Below are 22,675 nucleotides of genomic sequence, written 5' to 3'. Positions count from 1 at the left end.
AAAAATCGCAGCAAGAGGTAAGCCAGCCCTCCATTTTCAATTTCAGAAGCCCTCCATTTTCAATTTCAGTTCTGGCCCGATGCAGTTGGACACGCAGTGCCAAAATTTTACTAACTTTTCGGACTCTAATATCTGAATTATGTACAACTATTCGGATATTAATATCCGAATATTGTCAACATTGTTGGACTCTTATATTCGAATTTAGTGCCAGTTTTCAGATATTAATATCTGAATGAAACTGCAGAGAATCCTGCACTTATAGTTGGATACACAGTGCCAAAACTTCACTAACTTTTCGGACTTTAATGTTTGAATTATGTATAACTATTTGGATATTAATATCCAAATATTGTCAACATTGTTGGACTTTTATATCCGAATTTAGTGCCAGATTTCAGATATTAATATCTGAATAAAACTGCAAAGAATCCTACTCTTACTTGGTTTGTCTTTGGGTGTTACAAGGTGACACTTCAACACTTGGTAGTTATGTACGGCCATCGACTATATCTACTTCGACTTGTCCTCCATACGATTATACGAAGCATTTTACAACGGAGATAATGAGTGTTTTTTTGATAGAGTATTTATCTTGTACAATCTTATATTACGGGCTATAATTTTTTGTTATGTGTGTGTAGGTTTTTCCATCCGATGAAGTGTTGGTAGATTGGATAAGATGCACTGGTAAACAACACGGGTTTATCATTGTGATTAAGGGTTCTAAGAAATGTATTAAGAATCGCACACCTAAGATGAGGTTTTCATGTGAACGGAATGGTAAGTATAGGCCGTTTGTGAAGAAAGTTGATGGGAAGGTGGTAGCTGTAAAGAAGAGAGTGCGGTCGACGGGCACCAAAAAATGTGAATGTCCATTTGAATTGAAAGCTGTAAAGGGCAATGATGGTTGAACTATCTCTGTCCACAATGGCACCAAAAATGTGTTGTGACCAAATTCCCCCATCCCGCCTATTGCAAGGAATTGGTATATACATCACTACTTATTCACGGATGGATGGGATACACAATATTCAAACAAGATCAAAGAGTTTTAAAACATAGTGGGAAACGATATGGCAACGACGGACATAATCGAACTAGACTAGGTTGGCTCGAACGACTTTTATGTAAAATTCTAGTTCATAGAATCTTATTGTAAAATATGAAATTTATGCAAACCCTTTTTTTTGATAGTGTTCTATGTTTGTCTAGAGTATTGTCTGTTTGTACAGCACTCCTCATTTAAATCTAAATTTTCAAGAATGATTCAAACCATAAAATTTACGTTTTGGTGCCCTACTTAGTATTCATATTTTCACGGTATTCAATTATCACAAATATGGTAATAGTTATCCGCAAAAAAATAAAAGTCATTCCACCACAGAAAGTAGCCCATAAACCATGACCATAAAGTGTCCAAAATAAATACAAGGCCGTATCCATAAAAAATAAGTCATACAACACCAAGTCTCAACCACCACATCCTCCTCACCGCCAACCTCTTGCCTATGCCCTCGTCCTCGTGTTTTGCCTCGTTTACTTTCCAAAGTTAAAGCTTGCTCATCCTTCCTCTTCCTTGCAAAAACGGTAGGAGGAACTCGTGTCATTGTATTTCCTGTACATTGCAAACAATACATTAGTCTAACTCTTGAATTAAAGGTAGCAATTCCTTATTAGGTGGTGGTTTGTAGGTAGCAATCGACTGCGAGTAGCAAGAATTGGGCTGCGAATAGCGGCCACCTTGCAGAAACTGATTAGAGGGTACTAATCGGACTGTAATGTCCGAAAGGGGTATAAACTTTTGGATATTAAAGTCTGAATGAGGCAATATACTTTGGACATTAAATTCTGAATGAGCTAACAATTCAACTTTCATAATATTCGAATAGCATGTCTACAACCCAATCAAAACTTAATATTTAGCCATTTTGAATAGACAATATGTGTATCCTCGAGTTCTAGCAGACTTGCCCAAAACCAGTGGTATCAGACAGATCAAACTATAGAAAACATTTTAAGCTACAATTATAAGTACACAAGTTTGGAATATGTGAGAGAGAGAGAGAGACAGAGAGAGAGAGAGAAGGGAGAGAGAGATTTGTGGCTTTGGCAAGTTCGTGTATTATGCTGGTAATTTTATCAACAGTGTCAATGTGAATTACCTCAAACACGTGAGACAACTATGTATGCCTAGCATATTTGAAGCTTTCAATATTTCATACTCTACAAAGTGCCATCAAGGTGCATATTTGGGCTAAGGGGCTGCATTGTATACTTTGCCCCAAGGTCTACCCTGCCACTAGCACCATCATTTTTTTGGGGGGTTGTAACCAAACACAAGAAGTGAAATTTCAAGAAGACATTTTCTGCCGAAACAAATAGTGCCTTATAGCAATTAGGTGGTAATAATTGGGAATAATTAGTCATCGGCAATAAAGTTCACAAAATAGCAGGGGATACCAACTTATGCTTCAACAGGTCCATTCGACAACATGATACGCCAGATTAGCCATTACTATGAACATTTGAATTCGATATTACAACTTTTTTCCATTACTCACGGTGTCCTGGCCGGCACATGCGCAACTTAGACTAATCTTGCCCAATCCCCCCGTCCACTAGTAGGGACCCATTTAAACAAGTCGGATTAATCCCCATCTTATCCAAATGCATAACTCATATACATAGTATATCGTAACTCCATATATATGAACATGTCGGTCAATCGGAAGCTTCCGACTAATCTCAGGTATTAAAGCAGCTTAAAGTCCGAATGAGGAAATACATTTTGGATATTAAATTTTGAATGACCTAACAATTCAACTTTTATAATATTCGAATAGGGGCCAATCGGAAATTAAAATCCGAATGAAGCAATCAATTTCAGATATGAAAATCCGAATAAGGGGCAAACAATCAGATTTTAATATTCGAAACTGTGGAGAACAATCGGACTCTAATGTTCGATCAAATCTAAAATATACGAAATAGCAACGTACTTTTTACTGTGGGTTTCTCAAAAAAATTTAAACAAAATTCGAACAAAAATAAAAAAAATTCACGAAATAACAAGATTCAAAATTTTACCGATGTTCAACTTCGAAATAGTTGGTGATGCCGGCGTGTTGTGCTTTCTTCTCACTCCTCCTTCGCCTCAAAGTTGTACTGCTATTATGGTGCGGTGAGAGTGGTGTTGTGGTGACTGATATTGGAGAAGAAGAAACGGGCAAGAGGAGAAGAAGAAACCGGGGGAGGGGGGCGGAGAGAGAGAGAGAGAGAGACGGGAGGTGGGGGTTGGTGGTGGCCGTAATGGTGGGTAGGTAAGTGGTGGCGGTACCCATGGGTGGTGGAGGAGCTGTGGACTGAAACGGATTGGAGCTATGGAAGAAAACCTAGGTTAGAAAAGGGAAGGGAACTAACGGACTGAATTGGGTTGTATGTTTATTGTATAGAAGGGTAAAAAGGGGACTTCAGGGATAATTTGTTGGTTGCAAGTAGCAAATCCTTATAAGGTGGTGGTTTGTAGGTAGCAATCGACTGCGAGTAGCAAGAACTAGGCTGCGAATAGCGGCCACCTTTAGTCTGGATCTGAATGGTATCCGAATGGGCCAAATATAGAGCTCGTCTTCTTTTGTAACGGCCCATTATCAAAACGGCCCTCCCACGTGGACTCAAACCAATATAGAACTTCTTCTTTTTTTCCTCAAACCAATATAGTCCAGGGGTCGCCCAGCCTCTTCGCTCTATCCTGCACAGTGAACGCAAGACTAAGACGTGACCGGAGTTGCCCGACAAGGCCCTCCGGCGAGAGAATGAGAATATACAAAGAGTAAGGCAAGAAACTAGGGTTTAGAGCATCCGCAATGGGTTTGGTATACTTGTATGTTAAAATGTGTATTAGGATAAAAATGGGTTTGACAAATGTGTGTTAGAGATTGTTAACATAGGAGTGCGTTAAAAATTGGTCCAACAGGTGTATATTAGGAGTAATATATATTTATATTTTATGGTTGGAGTTTGAATTATAGAGGTGGGACCCACTTATTGTTTGTTCGTATAGTTGTTAAACTTGGCATACATGTTAGCACACTACAATATTTAACACACTCTAGCACACAAATTAATGCAAGCATTGTGGCACAAAAAATACATTTTTGTTTGCTAAGTCTTAACACACACAATTAAACATACTAGCTAATACACCCATTGCGGATGCTCTTAGGTGTGTAAAAGCATGTACCTCTCAGGACTGTGGTTCTTCAGTATTTATAGAATCTCCTTAGCTTGCTCTCCAAGTACGGGCGTGTGCCTTGCACGAGTTAAGTGACATCATTGTGACATCACTGAGTAGATCTGGTAACCATTGTAGGCGTGAGCAGGCACTCCCATGTGCGCTCATCATTATCCTTAGGCGTAACCGCTTTAGCACGTGAGAGAGCACATGACTCAGCGGGCAGTCGAGCTCCGTATTTGGCCAAGCCTAATGGGCGACTCAGATGGAGAGTCTTTAGACGAAGCTGTCTTCCTGAAGGTGGCCGAGCCTGAGTGACACTCTTCCGCTACCAGATGTAAGGCACGCGCATCGTCGGTTAACTAAGAGGCCCTGGTCCAGAGCGGAGCCTTAGCCTGGGCACGGCCATGATTGCCAGACATGGGCAAATATGTTCAGCCTGCAACATATAGAACTCATCTGACGTTTTTTTCTCAAGAAAAGAATAAAAGAAACTGACAAAAATTAGTTTTAGCTATTTAGGACACCTGCATACTTGAAGGAACAATTTAAACTTCGATAACCAAAAATCGGCATTGTTTATTACCATCAACAACAAAAATTGGCAAAAAAAGTTTGATATGTAGAAACGTTGGATTCAACCCAAAAGTTAGTCTCGGTGGAGAGGTTGCAACACTAAATTAAGTGATCATCCATTCCACACTTTGTCTATGTTGGCGTGGAATGGATCCAAATACCATCCCCTCTTAACGTGGAGCTGCTTTTGAGGTTTGACACTTGTAGTCTTTTTTTAACAGTGCTGTAATTTTTTTGAATACATCATCGTGGTATGTGAACTGTGAATTGTTCGAAACGTGGGATGAACTATGCCCGCGCCCTCTTATACCAAGTGAAGTGGTCATAATACGATGTCAAGTAATCAGCCATCGTATATCTAACCAATGAAGACTCATATTAATTGTATGATAGAATATGCAAGTTCTTGCCTTTACGCGGACCCGACCCGAATGGTCTCGGGCGGGGTCGAACATGTGGTTTGGACGGGTGTGGGTTCAATTTCTGTTAAAAATCAGATTTTCGGTTTGGGGTGGTGCATTTGTTATGTAACACCCGTCCCAGGATATTTAGGGTTTCGATTTAATTTTGAGGTTTGGGGTTTAATTTGTATTTGTTGGATTCTATGAGGGGCTTTGGTGTGATTTACATGGAGAATTGTTATTGGTTTGGAGCATAAGTTGAGAGGAGAGGTGACCACATGGGATTTTTTTTCCTAAGAGACTAAATAGCCATCAGGAGGATATTTCCTCATTCTCCCCAATTCTGCCGACATAGAGAGAGAGAGAGGAAGGAGGAAGCCACGGCTAAAGGGAGGGAGGAAGGAGATATCCGTTTTCGACGATCCAACTCGGTGACAAGTAAGTTCTTATACTCTAGAAGTGTAATCCATGTTTAATTTCATATTTGTGTGGCTAGATTCTCCATGGATTGAGTTTTGGAAGGAAATTGACAAAGTTCATGTTTTGGGTCAAATTCGTGGGTTTTGGTAATCTGTCTTTTGGGAGCCCTTCTGCTAGGAATCAATTTTTGGTGTCTTCATAACTGTCAAAGTACGTTTCAATACGAAGATTTTGGTACCAAGATCATGCAAAACTGATAGTCACACAATTAGTTATGAATTTTTGAATACTGGCTGTTTGCTGGATGTGCAAATCTGTGCGTGGCTGTCTTCTTTTAACTTTCTGGGCATGACGAACATTTTGGGTGACTTTGGGTCTTTTACAGGAGGTGCATATTTGAGTTAATAAGAGATTGGCGTTGGAATCAATTAATTTGGTTAAGTATACAATTTTTGGTGAATTTCTAAAGCTGGGTTGGTTGATAGGTGCGAAAATGGTTGCGAAACTGTCTCGCAGCAGTTTTTGCAGATTCGTGTTCAAACTTCAAACAGGCATAACTTTGTCGTTATAAATCGAAACGAGGCTTATAGTATATCGAAATCTATGTACTGAAAGTGTACTTTCCAACGGTGGTAGTCTGGTAAGCTAATTTCAATCGAGTAAAAAGATATGGCCAAAATAAGACAGGCTGGTTGTGGTTGTTATTCTTGTTTTGAGAGTTTTGTTGCGTTGGGCTGTTTGGTTGAGATTGTACACTTATGGGTCTTTATATTTGATATATTTGGGTGTGTTGGAGTACCTTGGGGTATGGAAAAGATGTGTGAGGTCTCCCGAGTACGTGGGTACTCCCGGACACCTCTGGAGATTTTGGTGACTTTATGTAATGTTTGCCCCATGAGCTAGTGTAGAAGTGTAGAAGGCATGTTATGATTTGTTAGTCTAGCATTTGGTTTAACATTCCTAGATGTTCATATGCTAATATGGGTTAACTTGTGGCTAGGTAACGAGCCGGTCTTTTAGGAGGTGCCGAAACCGTAAGTTTGGCATACTCCAGTCGAATGAAAGGTGAGTGTGTCTGATATGGTTCTTCTCAATAAGATATTGCGATGGTGGTATGTATATATCTTGCTAATGGTATTTTAGCTTTCAATATGATTATCGATATGGAAATAATGCGGTGGAGGTGATTATATATCAATGATATCATGCTAATCGAGGTTTAGCTATTGATATGGATATATGTGGTGGAAATTTGTATATCATGCTATATGTTGTCTTAGCTAATGATATGCATGCTTGTTGTATGTTGATTGTACCCGCGAAAGGATTGTGGAGTGAGTCACACCATATCGTGGGCCGTGCCGTCTAATTAACGGTGAATGGGAGTGTGGTGTGCGGGACACAATTCCTTGGGTACATGGGATGTGGCAGACGTGCCACTGTGTGTTGGTGTTTATACATGTGGTTATACGATTGAGTACTTATGTTGAGTTTCGTGTGATTTACATTCATGCCGTTATTGTTATGTGGTTGTTTATTGAATAATATTGCTATGTTTGGCAGATGTGGTGGTTATAACCAATGTACTCATATGGGTATTGCAGTTATGTTGGTGGTGAATATTCTTATTGATATTCTTTTGGGTATTGTGACATTTTATTGAGCATTTTTATATCTCACACACTCTGGCTTTCCTTTTTGGACTGCCAGGTAGCAGGTGGCTTAGAGTGGGTCCACTACTGGTCAACGCTTTGGAGAGTGCTGGGACTAGTCTCGGGTGATGTCGTTGGTTAGATTGTTGTGTAGCTGATTCGTCTAGAAGTTAACCTAAATGTCTGTAATTAATTGGAGAGAGGGATATTTTTATAACTTGTGAGTTGAGGTTTTGGCGTTGACTTGGTTGTATTTTAAGTGAGAAGTCTTCCGCTAAGTTGTATTCTGATTGGTCGTAGAGTGTGGTGTGGTCTTTCGTATGGAATGCCACGTGGCCGCGCTGGCTCGGGCCCACTCTGGGTGCCGTTTGCGGGGCGGGGCGTGACAGCTTGGTATCAGAGCTAGTACTTTCTAGACTCTGTGTTGAGAGTTGGTTGGGGGTTTGGTAGTGGACCATAGGAGTTGAGGTTGTCGAGTAGCGGTTAGGGATTTAACTAACGCGTGAGTTATATCCATAACCATTGTGTTTGATGTTGACTGTTGAAACAGGTTTTTTCTGATAAACGGATTTGAATCATACGGTATGTGTTGAGGATGTTATATTTGGTGACAGTGTGGGATTAACAACGAATGTTATTGACGGGGTGTTGTAGTTATTGCACGGTTCACATGAATGCAGGGTATTGATATGGCTCGATTCATGGGGCAGCAGATGGTTGTGGTTCATTGGCAGTTTGCACAGGGTTCAGGTACATGTTTGCTTGAAAGGTTTAAAGAGATTTTCCTTGTATAGTTTGAGTGGGGTTAGTATCTCTTTTATTGCGGGAGGATACATGAGATTTGTGGTACTAGAATTGAATGTTTTGAGCATAGTGTCGGCGGTACCGTAGGTGGTGGTGTCGTGGGGAAGTTTTGACAAGTGTTGTATCTATTGGGGTTGTTTGATGGTTATGGGGTGATCATGTTTGTGGAAATTTTTGTGTTTAAGGTTTATTTAGGGTAGTGATGTGCTTGCGGCATATGATTTGGGTTGAGGGGAGAATGATTTAAGGTTGTGTGGTGAGTGAGAGTCCTATGACAGTGCGAGTAGTTGATGAGGTGAATACGTGGATGTTATAAGTTTGGGGGTTTTAGTGGATTTTAAGTTGTTGAGCTTATATGAGAGAATAACATAATAGTTTGGAGTTTTGTGGGAATGGTTTTGTTCATTCCGTGAACTGGAATATGGTTATGATAGTCTATGAGGGGATAATTGTGGGTGAGTGTTTCTATGTTGTGGTTATCAGTGTGGATGAGGTAAGAGGGGAATAGATTAAATGTGTTGTTAAGGTTATAGTCTGGTGGGAGGTAAGGTTTGGGAAGCAGAGCGTGAGCTAGTAAGCGGTTGGTAAGTGGTGGTGTAACATTGACACGTTAGTGTTTAAATTATGGGTTAAAAGATTATTCTGTTGGTGAGTGTCCTATTGGAACTTTGGATTTTGTGGAAAGTTTATCATTTCAATGTGAACTAATGGTTTTACTTAGGTTGTAGTGGGTTAGTTAACGAGGTCGGCACATCTTTTACCAGTTGAGGTCCCTTGTACTACGGATAAGTGTGCAAAATTGTATATTGATGGGATTGTTGAGTGCACAGGGTGCATGTGTCTTTTGTAGGTGACAGAGACCTACCGCGGAGTTGGGTACAACAACGGTTACTAGGGTTGGAGGTTGGTGAGAGGCAGAGAGATGGTGGGTGTGAGGGTGATGGTGATGGCAGTGAAGGTGATAGTGGTAATGACGAGGATGATTGTGAGGATAGTGGGAATGGTAGTGATAGTGCTGAGGAGATTAAAGAGCAAAGGTTTCAAGTTTAGTGAGAGTTAGAGTTTTGAGAAATCCAAAGAGGGTTCAGAGGAGACGAGATAGGAGTACAGGCAGTGGAGAGCAGCGGTGGAGGGAGAAGAAGGAGAAGAAAAGGGAATTAGGATTAGAACTTGAATTGAAGACCCTATTTGGTAATTCATGCTTTCCTATACTTAAATCAATGATTTTATTGTTCAATTTCATACTTGGTATATTGCTAGCTCTGAATTGAAGCCATGAGAGATGGTTTTTGAGGTTGGAATTGGGTTTAATTTCAGAAAATTCGTGGTATATTATGAATATGCATAACTGTGTTGAACCAAGTTGAAACTGTCCTATTTTTGACGAATTTATTCAAGGTACCTAGAAATCTTCTAAATTCTTGAAAAAAATCCTGAATGTTTGTCTGTGAGTGTATTGCATCGTGTTAAATTTTCAGAAAATAACACAAAGTGGTTTGGCCTACAAAATTCGTGGACCGAGCTGCTGTCAGATTCGCGTCTGTGCAGGCAGCACAGACACGTGTTGGAAACACGGGCATAACTTCTTGCTCGGGTATCGGTTTTACGCACTGTTTCTTGATTCCGAAACTAGACTCGTATATCTTTCTGAATATGTATGGGTTGTGTCGTGGTTCTTTCTAGATTATAGCAGTTTTAGAATTAAAGTTCAGGTTTTGTTAACTCTGGAAATCTGGGCAGGTTTTGGAGCTATGTTATTCATCAATGTTGTCATAGTTAAATGTACTTACTGGCTATGGGTTCTCGTGAGTCTTAAACACTGATCAATTGGTGATGTTTTGGTATTAGAATTAATGGAAAAGATTGAGTATGTGATTTTTAATGAGCATTCGATCACAGGCTGTTCTGCAGAAACTGCAGAGTTGTGTTTCTAAGTGTGCATTTTTGTTTGAGATACTGTGCTTGTGTGAGGAGTTGTTGAGAATTTTCGTGCCTTGTGTAAAGGTAAAGTGTGAGGGAATAGAGAGAATATAAATGTATCTTGATGATAGGATACCATGCTAGCGTGGGAGTGAGTGTTTTGTGTATATCTATGTGGATAGTATATATACCTTGTTGAGTAGAGGATGTATATGTATGCGTAGTGTGTGTGTGTGTCCTTAAGTGTTACGCCAAGATTTTTGGACTTGTTTGAAATCCAGTTGGAACCGCGTCTGCGCAACGTAGTTTCCGGCGGGAGGTCTAACATTGTCTCTAGATTGGGTGGTGGCTCTTTGGGACGGTGTTGTGTGTAGGTGGGGTATTTATGCTTTAATTTTATGGGTACCGTGTTGTGTGTTAGTTGTTGTCGAGAGAAGTGATTGATAGGGCTGGTGCGAATTATGAATTGTCCTTGCTAAGGAAGTTACTGGTGTTGGGATATGTTGAGCTTTGACGAGAGTTAGAGATTTGTTTTTGGTGGTGTTATTGAGTTTGAGGTTGGGTGTTGTGTGGTTGCTGAGTAATTTTGAGTGTATGCATGTTTGAGATTATTTTCTTTGAGGTGAGATTTCGGTAGAGGTTGGATTTATTCTTTTTGAAGTTTGGTTTTTGTCTACATGTGGATGAGTTGTGTAAGTTGGTGAAGGTGTTTGTTTTGAGGATGGTGTTGGTAACCTTGTGAGGTTGGTTTTTGTTGACTTTGTGGCGGGTATTATTTCGGGGACGAAATATTCCAAGTGGGGGAGAGTTGTAACACCCGTCCCAGGATATTTAGGGTTTCGATTTAATTTTGAGGTTTGGGGTTTAATTTGTATTTGTTGGATTCTATGAGGGGCTTTGGTGTGATTTACATGGAGAATTGTTATTGGTTTGGAGCATAAGTTGAGAGGAGAGGTGACCACATGGGATTTTTTTTCCTAAGAGACTAAATAGCCATCAGGAGGATATTTCCTCATTCTCCCCAATTCTGCCGACATAGAGAGAGAGAGAGGAAGGAGGAAGCCACGGCTAAAGGGAGGGAGGAAGGAGATATCCGTTTTCGACGATCCAACTCGGTGACAAGTAAGTTCTTATACTCTAGAAGTGTAATCCATGTTTAATTTCATATTTGTGTGGCTAGATTCTCCATGGATTGAGTTTTGGAAGGAAATTGACAAAGTTCATGTTTTGGGTCAAATTCGTGGGTTTTGGTAATCTGTCTTTTGGGAGCCCTTCTGCTAGGAATCAATTTTTGGTGTCTTCATAACTGTCAAAGTACGTTTCAATACGAAGATTTTGGTACCAAGATCATGCAAAACTGATAGTCACACAATTAGTTATGAATTTTTGAATACTGGCTGTTTGCTGGATGTGCAAATCTGTGCGTGGCTGTCTTCTTTTAACTTTCTGGGCATGACGAACATTTTGGGTGACTTTGGGTCTTTTACAGGAGGTGCATATTTGAGTTAATAAGAGATTGGCGTTGGAATCAATTAATTTGGTTAAGTATACAATTTTTGGTGAATTTCTAAAGCTGGGTTGGTTGATAGGTGCGAAAATGGTTGCGAAACTGTCTCGCAGCAGTTTTTGCAGATTCGTGTTCAAACTTCAAACAGGCATAACTTTGTCGTTATAAATCGAAACGAGGCTTATAGTATATCGAAATCTATGTACTGAAAGTGTACTTTCCAACGGTGGTAGTCTGGTAAGCTAATTTCAATCGAGTAAAAAGATATGGCCAAAATAAGACAGGCTGGTTGTGGTTGTTATTCTTGTTTTGAGAGTTTTGTTGCGTTGGGCTGTTTGGTTGAGATTGTACACTTATGGGTCTTTATATTTGATATATTTGGGTGTGTTGGAGTACCTTGGGGTATGGAAAAGATGTGTGAGGTCTCCCGAGTACGTGGGTACTCCCGGACACCTCTGGAGATTTTGGTGACTTTATGTAATGTTTGCCCCATGAGCTAGTGTAGAAGTGTAGAAGGCATGTTATGATTTGTTAGTCTAGCATTTGGTTTAACATTCCTAGATGTTCATATGCTAATATGGGTTAACTTGTGGCTAGGTAACGAGCCGGTCTTTTAGGAGGTGCCGAAACCGTAAGTTTGGCATACTCCAGTCGAATGAAAGGTGAGTGTGTCTGATATGGTTCTTCTCAATAAGATATTGCGATGGTGGTATGTATATATCTTGCTAATGGTATTTTAGCTTTCAATATGATTATCGATATGGAAATAATGCGGTGGAGGTGATTATATATCAATGATATCATGCTAATCGAGGTTTAGCTATTGATATGGATATATGTGGTGGAAATTTGTATATCATGCTATATGTTGTCTTAGCTAATGATATGCATGCTTGTTGTATGTTGATTGTACCCGCGAAAGGATTGTGGAGTGAGTCACACCATATCGTGGGCCGTGCCGTCTAATTAACGGTGAATGGGAGTGTGGTGTGCGGGACACAATTCCTTGGGTACATGGGATGTGGCAGACGTGCCACTGTGTGTTGGTGTTTATACATGTGGTTATACGATTGAGTACTTATGTTGAGTTTCGTGTGATTTACATTCATGCCGTTATTGTTATGTGGTTGTTTATTGAATAATATTGCTATGTTTGGCAGATGTGGTGGTTATAACCAATGTACTCATATGGGTATTGCAGTTATGTTGGTGGTGAATATTCTTATTGATATTCTTTTGGGTATTGTGACATTTTATTGAGCATTTTTATATCTCACACACTCTGGCTTTCCTTTTTGGACTGCCAGGTAGCAGGTGGCTTAGAGTGGGTCCACTACTGGTCAACGCTTTGGAGAGTGCTGGGACTAGTCTCGGGTGATGTCGTTGGTTAGATTGTTGTGTAGCTGATTCGTCTAGAAGTTAACCTAAATGTCTGTAATTAATTGGAGAGAGGGATATTTTTATAACTTGTGAGTTGAGGTTTTGGCGTTGACTTGGTTGTATTTTAAGTGAGAAGTCTTCCGCTAAGTTGTATTCTGATTGGTCGTAGAGTGTGGTGTGGTCTTTCGTATGGAATGCCACGTGGCCGCGCTGGCTCGGGCCCACTCTGGGTGCCGTTTGCGGGGCGGGGCGTGACATGTTACCTGACTCGACTCGACCAAACCGACCAACTCATAAAAATTAATTCGGTTTTGGTCGGACCCGACCTGACGTAAAAAATTGGGCTCGCGGACAGTTCTTACTACCTATTCGGTTCGGTTTGCGGGCCAATAATTTTGTTACCCGACCCGTGCACACCCCTACCTGCTACCCAAACGAAGGATAACAAAAGCTAAGAATTATCCTATACCCATCCGAGACCCAAAACCTAAGTTTGGCAAGAAACCAAACGAAGGAACACCCAAAGGGACAAAGCCCACACCTAAAATGGTCTAAAAACCCAAATACTATTAATACAATTAGCACACCCATTTGGCCGAAGCCCAACACCTAAATGGGTCTAAAAAACCCAGATCTATACAATTCAGAGCGTAAAAAAGCCTAATTGCCCAAATCCATAAAATCAGCTCCAACTTGGAAGGACCAGCCCAATGGCCCAACCCAAAACCAACGCCAAACCCTAGCCACATCACCTAGCTACCACTGCGCCATCCCCGCCATACCGCCGAGCAACATCCAAACCCAAGCGCTTCAACCACCACCCATCACCGATTAACAGAGGCACGCAGTAGCTAGTTCGTACGGACCGGCCGTCGCCGAAAATAAGTTTGTGCATTAGGTGTGAAATGACCCAAATCAAAACGGAGGATCAAGAAGAAGTGGTAATCGGCCTCAATTTGTGTCGGCATGTCATATTAGGAAGCTATACAAGTTGCCAAGTTGGTTGGTAGAATAGCATTAACCAGAGAATCAGGCTGTACTGAATAGGGGGAAAATTTTCAGTGTCGGGTGGGTACCACATAATGTCCGCTCAGCGCATCCGAGCAGTCCATTGTGTTTTTTGACGGCTCGAATTTAGAGAAAGAAAAAGGAGAAAGAAAGTATTGGGGTGAAATGAGAGAGAGAGTTTCAATCCAAGCCGTCCAAAAGTGTATTGGACGATTTGGATGTGCCGAACGGCTACCACGTGAGATATGCCCACCCGGAACCGAAAAATTTCTCCTGAATAGGACCCAAAAAACCAAATATAAAGAAAATTGCTAATCCCCCCTGACACACCCCCCGGCCCCACCTCCCTTTTCCCTTTCTACCCCGCCCCTCTCTCTCTATCTCTCTCTCTCTCTCCCTTTTCTTTTTTTCTTTCTTTACCGTTTGGTTCTTTTTTTTTTTCCTTTTCTTTTCAGTTTCAGTTTCATTTTTTTTTTTCATTTTATTTTCAGTTTCGTTTTTTTTTTCATTTTATTTCCTTTTCTTTCTTTCCAGTTTGAATTTTTTTTTCTCTTTAATAATAGTTTCAAGTCTAATTCTAGGCTTTGTAAAGTAATTGAGAGAAAAAAAAAGTGTTTCAATTGATCATATTTATCCGACTGTTTTATTTTTATTTTTTTGACCTTTATAGATTAAAAAATATAGTTACTAAAATAAGTGTTTCAATTTTCAATCCGTTTGAACCGGTGCAAAGTTGTTATTTTTCTGATCATTTCATCCTAAATGGTCCTAATAAATTTTTGGCTCCAAGGCCTTTCAATGGACACCCTAAGAGAGTTTTGATCTAAATAATGAGTCTTAGGGTATTTGTTGAAAGGCCTTAAACTAAAAAATTCATTATGACCATTTAAAATAAAATAATAATAAAAACGATCTTTGCTCTGATTTAACTGAATTGAAAATTAAAGCACTTAATTCTTAAATTATATTTTTAAATATACAAATGGTGTTTTTATAGAAATTAAATAAATAAGGTATAAGTAATTAAATAAAAAAATAAATTAAAAAATAGGGGGGACCCGGGGGGCTCAACTGCCCTCATTGACACAGTAGCCCCTACGAAGCCCCTAAAACGTTTCCGTTTTAGTTATAAAAAAATAGAAACCAGCCATTTGCAATCGTATGGAGTAGAGACGTGATTTGAAGCAACATACTACTGAATCAGTTAAGAGGATTTATGCTAAATAATAGTTAACAAATTTATTAAATTGTACTATAGTTAAAAAAAAGTAATCCTAAATATAACATTTGTATTTTGGATTAGTATGTCGTTTGCAAAATACATTTCGTAATTAGTTCCCAAACACTAATTGTAATCTTAATTGAAAATAGAATTTGAGTTAACCAAAAAAAAATAAGAAGGGAGGTAAATGGGAAAAGAAACAAATAAAGAAAATAATTGAAAAATAAAAAAAAAGATTCAAAGTGGAAGGAAATAAAGAGAAAAAAACGAAGAAAAAAAAATCCAGCCGAAAAGAAACAAAAAAAAAATAAAGAGGGAAAAAGAAAAAGAAAAGAAAAGTAAATGGACGGAGGGGAGAAGCAGGAGAAGAAGGGAGGAAAAAAAAAATAAATGGGAGGAGGGAGGAGCAAGAGAAGTAGAACGGGGGAGGGAAGGGGGTAATATGGGAAATGGGGGGGGCGAAAGCAGCCCTCAATATAAATGAGGATCTTTCTGAACGGTCAGAAATTCTCTCACCAACCTAGTCACCACTATGAAACGAGGAATCCCACCTCCCATATTATTGTTTATTTTTTCCAATAATTGGACGTTCGAGCTAACTTGCGTGCACATTGACTAATTTTGCAAATCTGAAGTTAACGATCGGACACACCCCCAATGACTCAAGGTTTGAAATGGCCATAGTTTCTGTGGAATTTCAACTTGCAACTTCACGAAAGACAAATATTTATTAGCTTTCTAATCCCCACTTGACCAAACGTTTTAGGTTGAATCCCACCTCTCTTCCTCAATGATATCATTCTGTTGCCCTTGCTCGATCACAATATTGATAAACAAACCCTCTTGCATTTTCAATCCCCGCGCACTATTCGGATTTGCATGTGATGGGTCGGCGGCGAAATTCAATCACATAGAAATACAACCCAGAGGACAGGACAGTTTCGATGGGAAACATTAAGTCGGTAAACTAATGGTCTTGACAATGCACGTAATGGCCAAAGGGGCTGCTCCATTGACAAATTGAGGCTGATGACAACACCTTCCCTGTTGAATCCTCTAAATTACAGACAAGCCTCCCGAAAACCAGGCCATCTGAATGGGCATTTCCGTCATCCTATTCCAGGAGTCAAACCTTGCACATTCCCCATACTTGGCATTTCTCTCCTTGTACTCAAACCCCCATTATTCTATTAACCGAATTTGCGTAGTTTCAGGATCCAGAAGTGATTCTTTATTTATTTTCCTTTACTATAAAAGCCTCTATGGTCTACATGAGCTTTTTTAATCCAGCATAGGCATTGGCATAACATAGAGAGAGAGAGAGAGAGAGAGAGAGAGAGAGAGATTATGGAGTACGTCTCGAAGATTGCAGAAGGTTCACCAAGGAGAGAATATAGGACGTCAAGAACCCGGAACCAGAGGACGACGAGGAGCAACTTTTTGGAATCGGTGGCTAAAATCAAAAGCGGGAGTGTGGTTTCAAACACCGAAGAATCTGATGGGGGGATGAGGGTGAAGATCGTTGTGAAGAAACAAGATTTAAAGCAAATGCTAGAAGCCATCAGAGCTGCAAGAAGCAACAACATTGCTGCACAGTCATCGGTTTCGCCTACACCGTCGTTGTGTTTGGAACAGAGGCTAAATCTTATGAGGAGGAGGCAGCAATGGAGAGCCAATCAGGTGAAGGGGAGTCGCCGGAGTTGTTGGAGGCCTGCACTTCACAGCATCCCTGAGGAAGTTTAAGTTTGAACTGTTAACATTACTGGTTTTTCCTCTGAGTTGGGATTTAACATCTTAACTACTAGTAATACTCAATGTATACCAGACCGGGAAAGGAAGGTTTGCACTTTGGACTTCTATATTTGGCTCAGTTCAAAATTGGCCTTCTTGGATGTAGATTTTAAACATGCATGTAAGCTTTTTATTTGTTGTGTGAGAGTGAAACTGTGAGTGGTGGATCGGAATATTGTACCATGATATATGGGTGCTAATTGTCGTTGACCACACCAACGTATATCATTGAAGGTCTTTACCTATTCATGCCTTAGCTGAACCCTAGATCCTGCTTTCAATAGTTTCTTCTTCTTCTTCTTCAATTTTCTTTTACTTTTTTTGCTTGAGCTGATCTTATTTTGTAGATTAATGTTTCCCCGATTGGACTATTTTGAAGTGGTCAGTATTTGGTATGCAATTTCTGGCATGTGATTCTATTGCCTTATACCAATTTATGCCGAATATGAGGGACCATATCAGAGATATTTTTATGAGCCACGCTTATATCACTCATTTACCTCACGTTCAATCAAATAGCATGCTATCAATCTCGTACAGTAATTTATTCCAATCAATTTTAGTTATAGTATTAAAAAGCTAATATTATAATTCAAAGATTATGTTCATTTAAGAGGGAGTGTATAACATTCTTTTGAATTGTATAACAAAATTCTTTTAATTGGGCAAACTTAGAAAATAAATTAATCAACTTTTAACTAATTTACTGTTTTGACAAAGAAGTGGGTTTGAAGAAACTTTAGATTGTGTTTGGAGCCTATGAAAAGAGAAACAAGGAAAGGCAAAATAAATTGTACTTGTTTGGTTTGAGAGGAAATTAAGTAGAAAGAAAAAATAATAAAACAAAGAATACTTTTCCCAAACAAACCCTCACTTCTTTGGTATTTTTTTTTTTTTTTGATCCGCACTTCTTTGGTATTTTGGGAGGGTCTTTAATTAACTAACTCGAGAAATCAAACATATGTAAGTTTGTATCAAAATTTTAATCCCGGTTTAGAAAATGGATAGTCATGAACAGTTTAAATTGATAGCATCAGACCGTTCACTTTATAAATTAAAATTGGTCTTGGTCTTGCTATTGTTAGTCCACTGGACTGACGATAAACACATTAAAAAATAAAAAAAATTCAATTAAAATTTAACTTTTGATAGATCTATCGCTGTCTAATAATGTTATTTTTTAACATGAATATATTATTTAATAAATCTTATAAGATGAACTATTCTAATTATAATAATAAACGTACGGTGAGACACGACAGCCGTGGCAGAAACCTCCCCCACCACGGACCAAAGAATTTAATCTTTTTAAGAAAGGACAAATAATGAGTAGTGGGCTAGCTGGTCACGCGCTTACAACCTAGGATAGTTCTTCAGAAGAATAGATAACGGCAATAACGGTCACTCTTCGTCCCCGCAGAAGTTAAAAACCAACGGCACCCCACGATTTCCATGTTTCTCTCTCCAATTAATGATAATCGTTTGAAGTAAAAATGGCTGCAATTCTTGCTCTGAGCTACTTTAACTACGCTGGATCAGTAGACACCACCCGACGAACCATTTCAGCCAAAACGGGCCAAAACCATGACCTCACTACCAGGCAAGCACCCAAATCAGCTCGCTTTGATCGGAAAAAGTTGAAGTTGCCGAATGTTTCAACTCGACAAGAAGCTATCTTGTTGAGTTTGGAGTCGGGTTTTGCGGAAGATGCACTCCACCTGTTTGAGAATATGAATACGCGGGACCCTTTTGTTTGGAATGTTGTAATCAGGGGACTAACTACCAATGGGTACTTTCAACATGCCCTTGAAGTTTATTATCGGATGCAAAGCGAAGGAATTCGAGCTGATAATTACACCTACCCTTTTGTGATTAAGGCGTGTGCTGGGTCGTTTTCTTTGGTAGAAGGGCAAAAGGTTCACTCGAGGTTGATTAAAGTTGGGTTTGATTTGGATATTTACGTTTGCAATTCGCTTGTTGCTATGTACGCGAAGCTTGGGTTGATTGGGCTTGCTGAGCGGGTGTTTGAGGAGCTGCCGGTTAGAGATTTGGTTTCTTGGAATTCTATGATTAAAGGGTATGTTTCAGTCGGGGAGGGTTGGAATGCGGCGTTGTGTTTCCGGGAAATGCAGGAAGTTGGATTGAGGCCTGATAGGTTCAGCATAATCAGCATTCTTGGCGCTTGTTCTCTTGAGTGCTTGTTGCGTTACGGGAAGGAAATTCATGGACAAGTGATAAGAAGTAGATTTGAATTGGATGTAATGGTTCAGACATCACTCGTTGACATGTATGGAAAATGTGGTAGAGTGGATTATGCGGAGACGTTGTTTGAAAGGATTTATCAGAAAAACATTGTGCTTTGGAATGCTATGATTGCTGGATATACTCGAAATGGGAAACCCATAGAATCATTTGCTTGCTTGAAGAAAATGCAGGAGGAAGATAAGTTGAATCCTGACATTATAACCGCAATAAATTTGCTCCCATCTTGTGCACAAATAGGAGCTCTCCTACAAGGTAAAACTATCCATGGTTTTGCTATGAGAAAAGGCTTCCTCCCTCATTTGGTATTCGAGACTGCTCTTGTTGACATGTATGGAAAGTGTGGGGAGCAGAAACTCGCAAGAAAAGTTTTCAGCAACATGAGTGAAAGAAATCTGGTATCATGGAATGCCATGATTGCTGCTTATGTTCAGAATGGGCATAATAGAGAAGCCTTGGAACTGTTCCAAGAGTTATGGAAAGAACCTTTAAATCTAGACGCAACAACAATCACTAGTATTTTACCTGCCTATGCTGAAGTTGCCTTGCTTAGGGAGAGTAAGCAAATCCATGGTTATGTAGCGAAGTTAAATCTCCGTTCAAGTACTTTTATCTCAAATTCAATCGTTTACATGTACGCAAAATGTGGGGATCTCCAGACTGCAAGGGAAATTTTTGATGGGATGGTGTGTAAGGATGTCATTTCATGGAACACCATCATTATGGCATATGCTATTCATGGGTTTGGTGCAAATTCAATTAAATTATTTTCTGAAATGAAGGAAGAGGGCATCAAACCCAATGCCAGTACTTTCGTTTCTCTGCTATTATCTTGCAGCGCTTCTGGCATGATAGATGAAGGTTGGGCGTACTTCACTTCAATGGAGAAGGACTATGGGATATATCCAGGAATAGAGCACTATGGTTGTATGGTTGATATACTCGGCCGCTCCGGAAATCTTGACCTAGCCAAACGTTTTGTCAGTGAAATGCCATTGGTCCCCACAGCCAGGATATGGGGGTCTTTGCTAGCTGCCAGCAGACATCACAGAAACATTGAAGTAGCTGAGCTTGCAGCTAAGCACATTACTTCCTTGGGACACGATAATACTGGTTGTTACGTTTTGCTTTCAAATATGTACGCTGAAGCAGGGAGATGGGGAGATGTGGAACGCATTAAATTCCAAATGGCGAAGGAAGGATTAGAAAAATCCTCTGGTTGCAGTACAGTTGAAAACAATGGTAAGAATTACAAGTTCATCAACCTAGATATGTATCATATGAATACTGATACGATGTATGATGCTCTTAACATTATGTCAAGGAAGATTGGAGAAGACATTTACATTCACAGTGTATCAAAGTTCAGGCCCCTAGATGTTATAAGAAAAAGATCTACCTCTCCGGAATTCCACAGTGTTAGATTAGCAATTTGCTTTGGTCTGATTCAAGTATCACTTGGAAGTCCTGTTTTTGTTAGGAAAAACGTTAGAATATGTGAAGCTTGCCACAGTGCAGCAAAGAAGATTGCAGAGAATACTGGAAGAGAGATTGTGGTGGGAGATCAAAAGATGTATCACCACTTCAGAAATGGCCGTTGTTCATGCGGAGATTACTGGTGACTTAGATTTGTGGATTGTATAATTTAGTAACCCCAGATTTGGGACTTACATGAGTACTGTTATTGTTGTTAACTACAAATGAGTAGGTATAGACTTGTGACAATTCAGACTCTTGATTCATTAATGTTTTCTCACACAGAATTTTTATGAACTGGATAGCTCTAATATCTGGCCTGGCTTAATTACTTGTTAGATCCCAAGTCTATAATACTTTTCTCTAGTACTGGCATTTTGTTGCATTCATGCACTAAGCTCGAGGGTTGCAGAAATCTTCTTTTTCATTTTTTTTTTTTTTTGTCAGGATTGAGTTGGATGCTTGTGATTCCCTCTATAATACCAAAAGGTACTGTATTACTTTAGAGAGAGAGAGAGAGAAATAATAATAATAATAATAATAATCATCGAATCTGATTACTTATGCGGCGAGATAAAGTACTCACCGAAGAACCGGTATGATTGTCAAGAGTAAAACAAAATAAATTTTTGCTGTTATTTTGTTTGGAAAATGCCACCAGAATAGATCAAAAAATATACGTCCTCTAGGCTCCTAACTATGCATGTGTTCGTTATACAAATACAAATACAGGGTATGAAGTTACACTCTCAATCATTTTATGGCACCAAATGTGACTGAACCATCTACGACGGCGGAGCATTAAGCTAATGCACAGGAAATAAGCGAAGTTACGCTCTTAACTATTTCATGGAACCGAACGCGACTGAACCATGGACGATGGTGGAGCTAATAAACAGGAAATAAGCTTTGATTTCAGTATTCTGAACGAGTAGTTTTGTCAAAAAATGGAGTAAACGAAAGGAAAAAAATATACTACTATATACAAGGTTTTGTATGTACAAACTTAGCTAGCTACTAGGTTACTCGTGGCCAAAGAAAAAAAAGAATGTCATGTGTCTATCCATCGGTCAAAAAAGTAAGCTTCAATGCTCAGTCAAACTTATCACTATCGTCACCTACACACTCATCCTCCCAATTCCAAAACCACCTCTTCATCACCGTCGTTACGACGTCGTTGAAGAGCCCTCCGAAGCACCCAAACAACCCGAGGCAACCATCCTTCAACTCGGCGGCGCAACACCGGTCGTCGGCCTTACTCGCGGTGGTCGCCGGCTGGAGGTATGCCCACGCGGCGTGCTGCAGCAGGGGGTCCTTGATCGGAATCTCCCGCCAGCTGTCCCCCCGGTCGTACGGCGGCGACACGATCACCGGCGGCGGCAATAGGTCCTTGAGGCTCGTGTAGGTGAGAGGCTGCAGCGCCACCATCTCCATGTCGGAGCGGATAAAGCCGTTGGTTATGAGAAAGCTGTGCTGAGTGGGGGATTTTGTTAGGGGGAAATCATGGTCGAAAAAGGTATCGGCTAATGTTGTTTGAGTTTCCATATTGAGTTGGATTAGAAAATGAAGAGAGAGTGAGAGATTTGTTGTTTGGGAATCTGAGTGTGATTTTATTTTCTATTCAGAATTGGATTTAATAAATCCGGCAGTTTTATTTGAATTTTGAAGAGGTTAAGAAAGAATCTACAAAGATTTTTTTGTGTAGGTGGTAATTGAGAACGAGATTAGTCAAGTGAGTGAGTGAGAGAAAGAAAAATTATCCAGTGCTCACGGGACTTTATATTTGTGTAGGTCTCTACGAGTCATTCTACCATTAAGTGCAGGTACTTCTTTTTTTTGATAACCACATTTCAATATTTGTATTTAGCGTTCAAAATGCACTTGACAAAAATGCTAAAAGACTAATATTGAAGCATGTGAATATCAAAAAGTAGAGTGTCAAAATCAAAGTTCTTAAGTGCTTGGTTTGTTTGTTGTTCTCTTGGGGTTTAAGGGCTTTGCCACAAGAGCATCCCAACGGAA

General features: G+C 39.8%; 1 protein-coding gene and 2 long non-coding RNA genes across 4 annotated transcripts; all 3 read left to right on the top strand.

Moving 5' to 3' along the window:
* Positions 1 to 6,137: 6,137 nt before the first annotated feature.
* Positions 6,138 to 10,104, top strand: LOC131308488 (uncharacterized). 2 transcript variants are annotated; one of them, XR_009194448.1, is made up of 3 exons: positions 6,138 to 6,743; positions 7,342 to 8,511; positions 8,596 to 10,104. It is a non-coding gene; the product is annotated as an uncharacterized LOC131308488 (long non-coding RNA). The 2 variants fall into 2 exon arrangements; XR_009194447.1 differs by having other exon boundaries at positions 7,342 to 9,181.
* A 1,513-nt stretch (positions 10,105 to 11,617) lies between these two features.
* LOC131308489 (uncharacterized) lies at positions 11,618 to 13,041 on the top strand. Its single transcript, XR_009194449.1, has 2 exons — positions 11,618 to 12,223; positions 12,822 to 13,041. It is a non-coding gene; the product is annotated as an uncharacterized LOC131308489 (long non-coding RNA).
* Positions 13,042 to 18,256: 5,215 nt separating this feature from the next.
* On the top strand, positions 18,257 to 20,964 carry LOC131308477 (pentatricopeptide repeat-containing protein At4g35130, chloroplastic). Its single transcript, XM_058335419.1, has one exon. The coding sequence runs from the start codon at positions 18,409 to 18,411 to the stop codon at positions 20,797 to 20,799; it is 2,391 nt and encodes a 796-aa protein (XP_058191402.1). The 5' UTR covers positions 18,257 to 18,408; the 3' UTR covers positions 20,800 to 20,964.
* Positions 20,965 to 22,675: the final 1,711 nt, after the last annotated feature.

Source organism: Rhododendron vialii, chromosome 11a, assembly GCF_030253575.1.
Source record: "Rhododendron vialii isolate Sample 1 chromosome 11a, ASM3025357v1".
In the NCBI taxonomy this organism is placed as follows: Eukaryota; Viridiplantae; Streptophyta; class Magnoliopsida; order Ericales; family Ericaceae; genus Rhododendron; species Rhododendron vialii.
This window is presented reverse-complemented; position numbering and strand designations above follow the sequence as displayed.

Excerpts from the sequence above, each read along its gene's own strand:
- LOC131308477 (XM_058335419.1), top strand. The coding sequence starts at position 18,409 with ATGGCTGCAATTCTTGCTCTGAGCTACTTTAACTACGCTGGATCAGTA.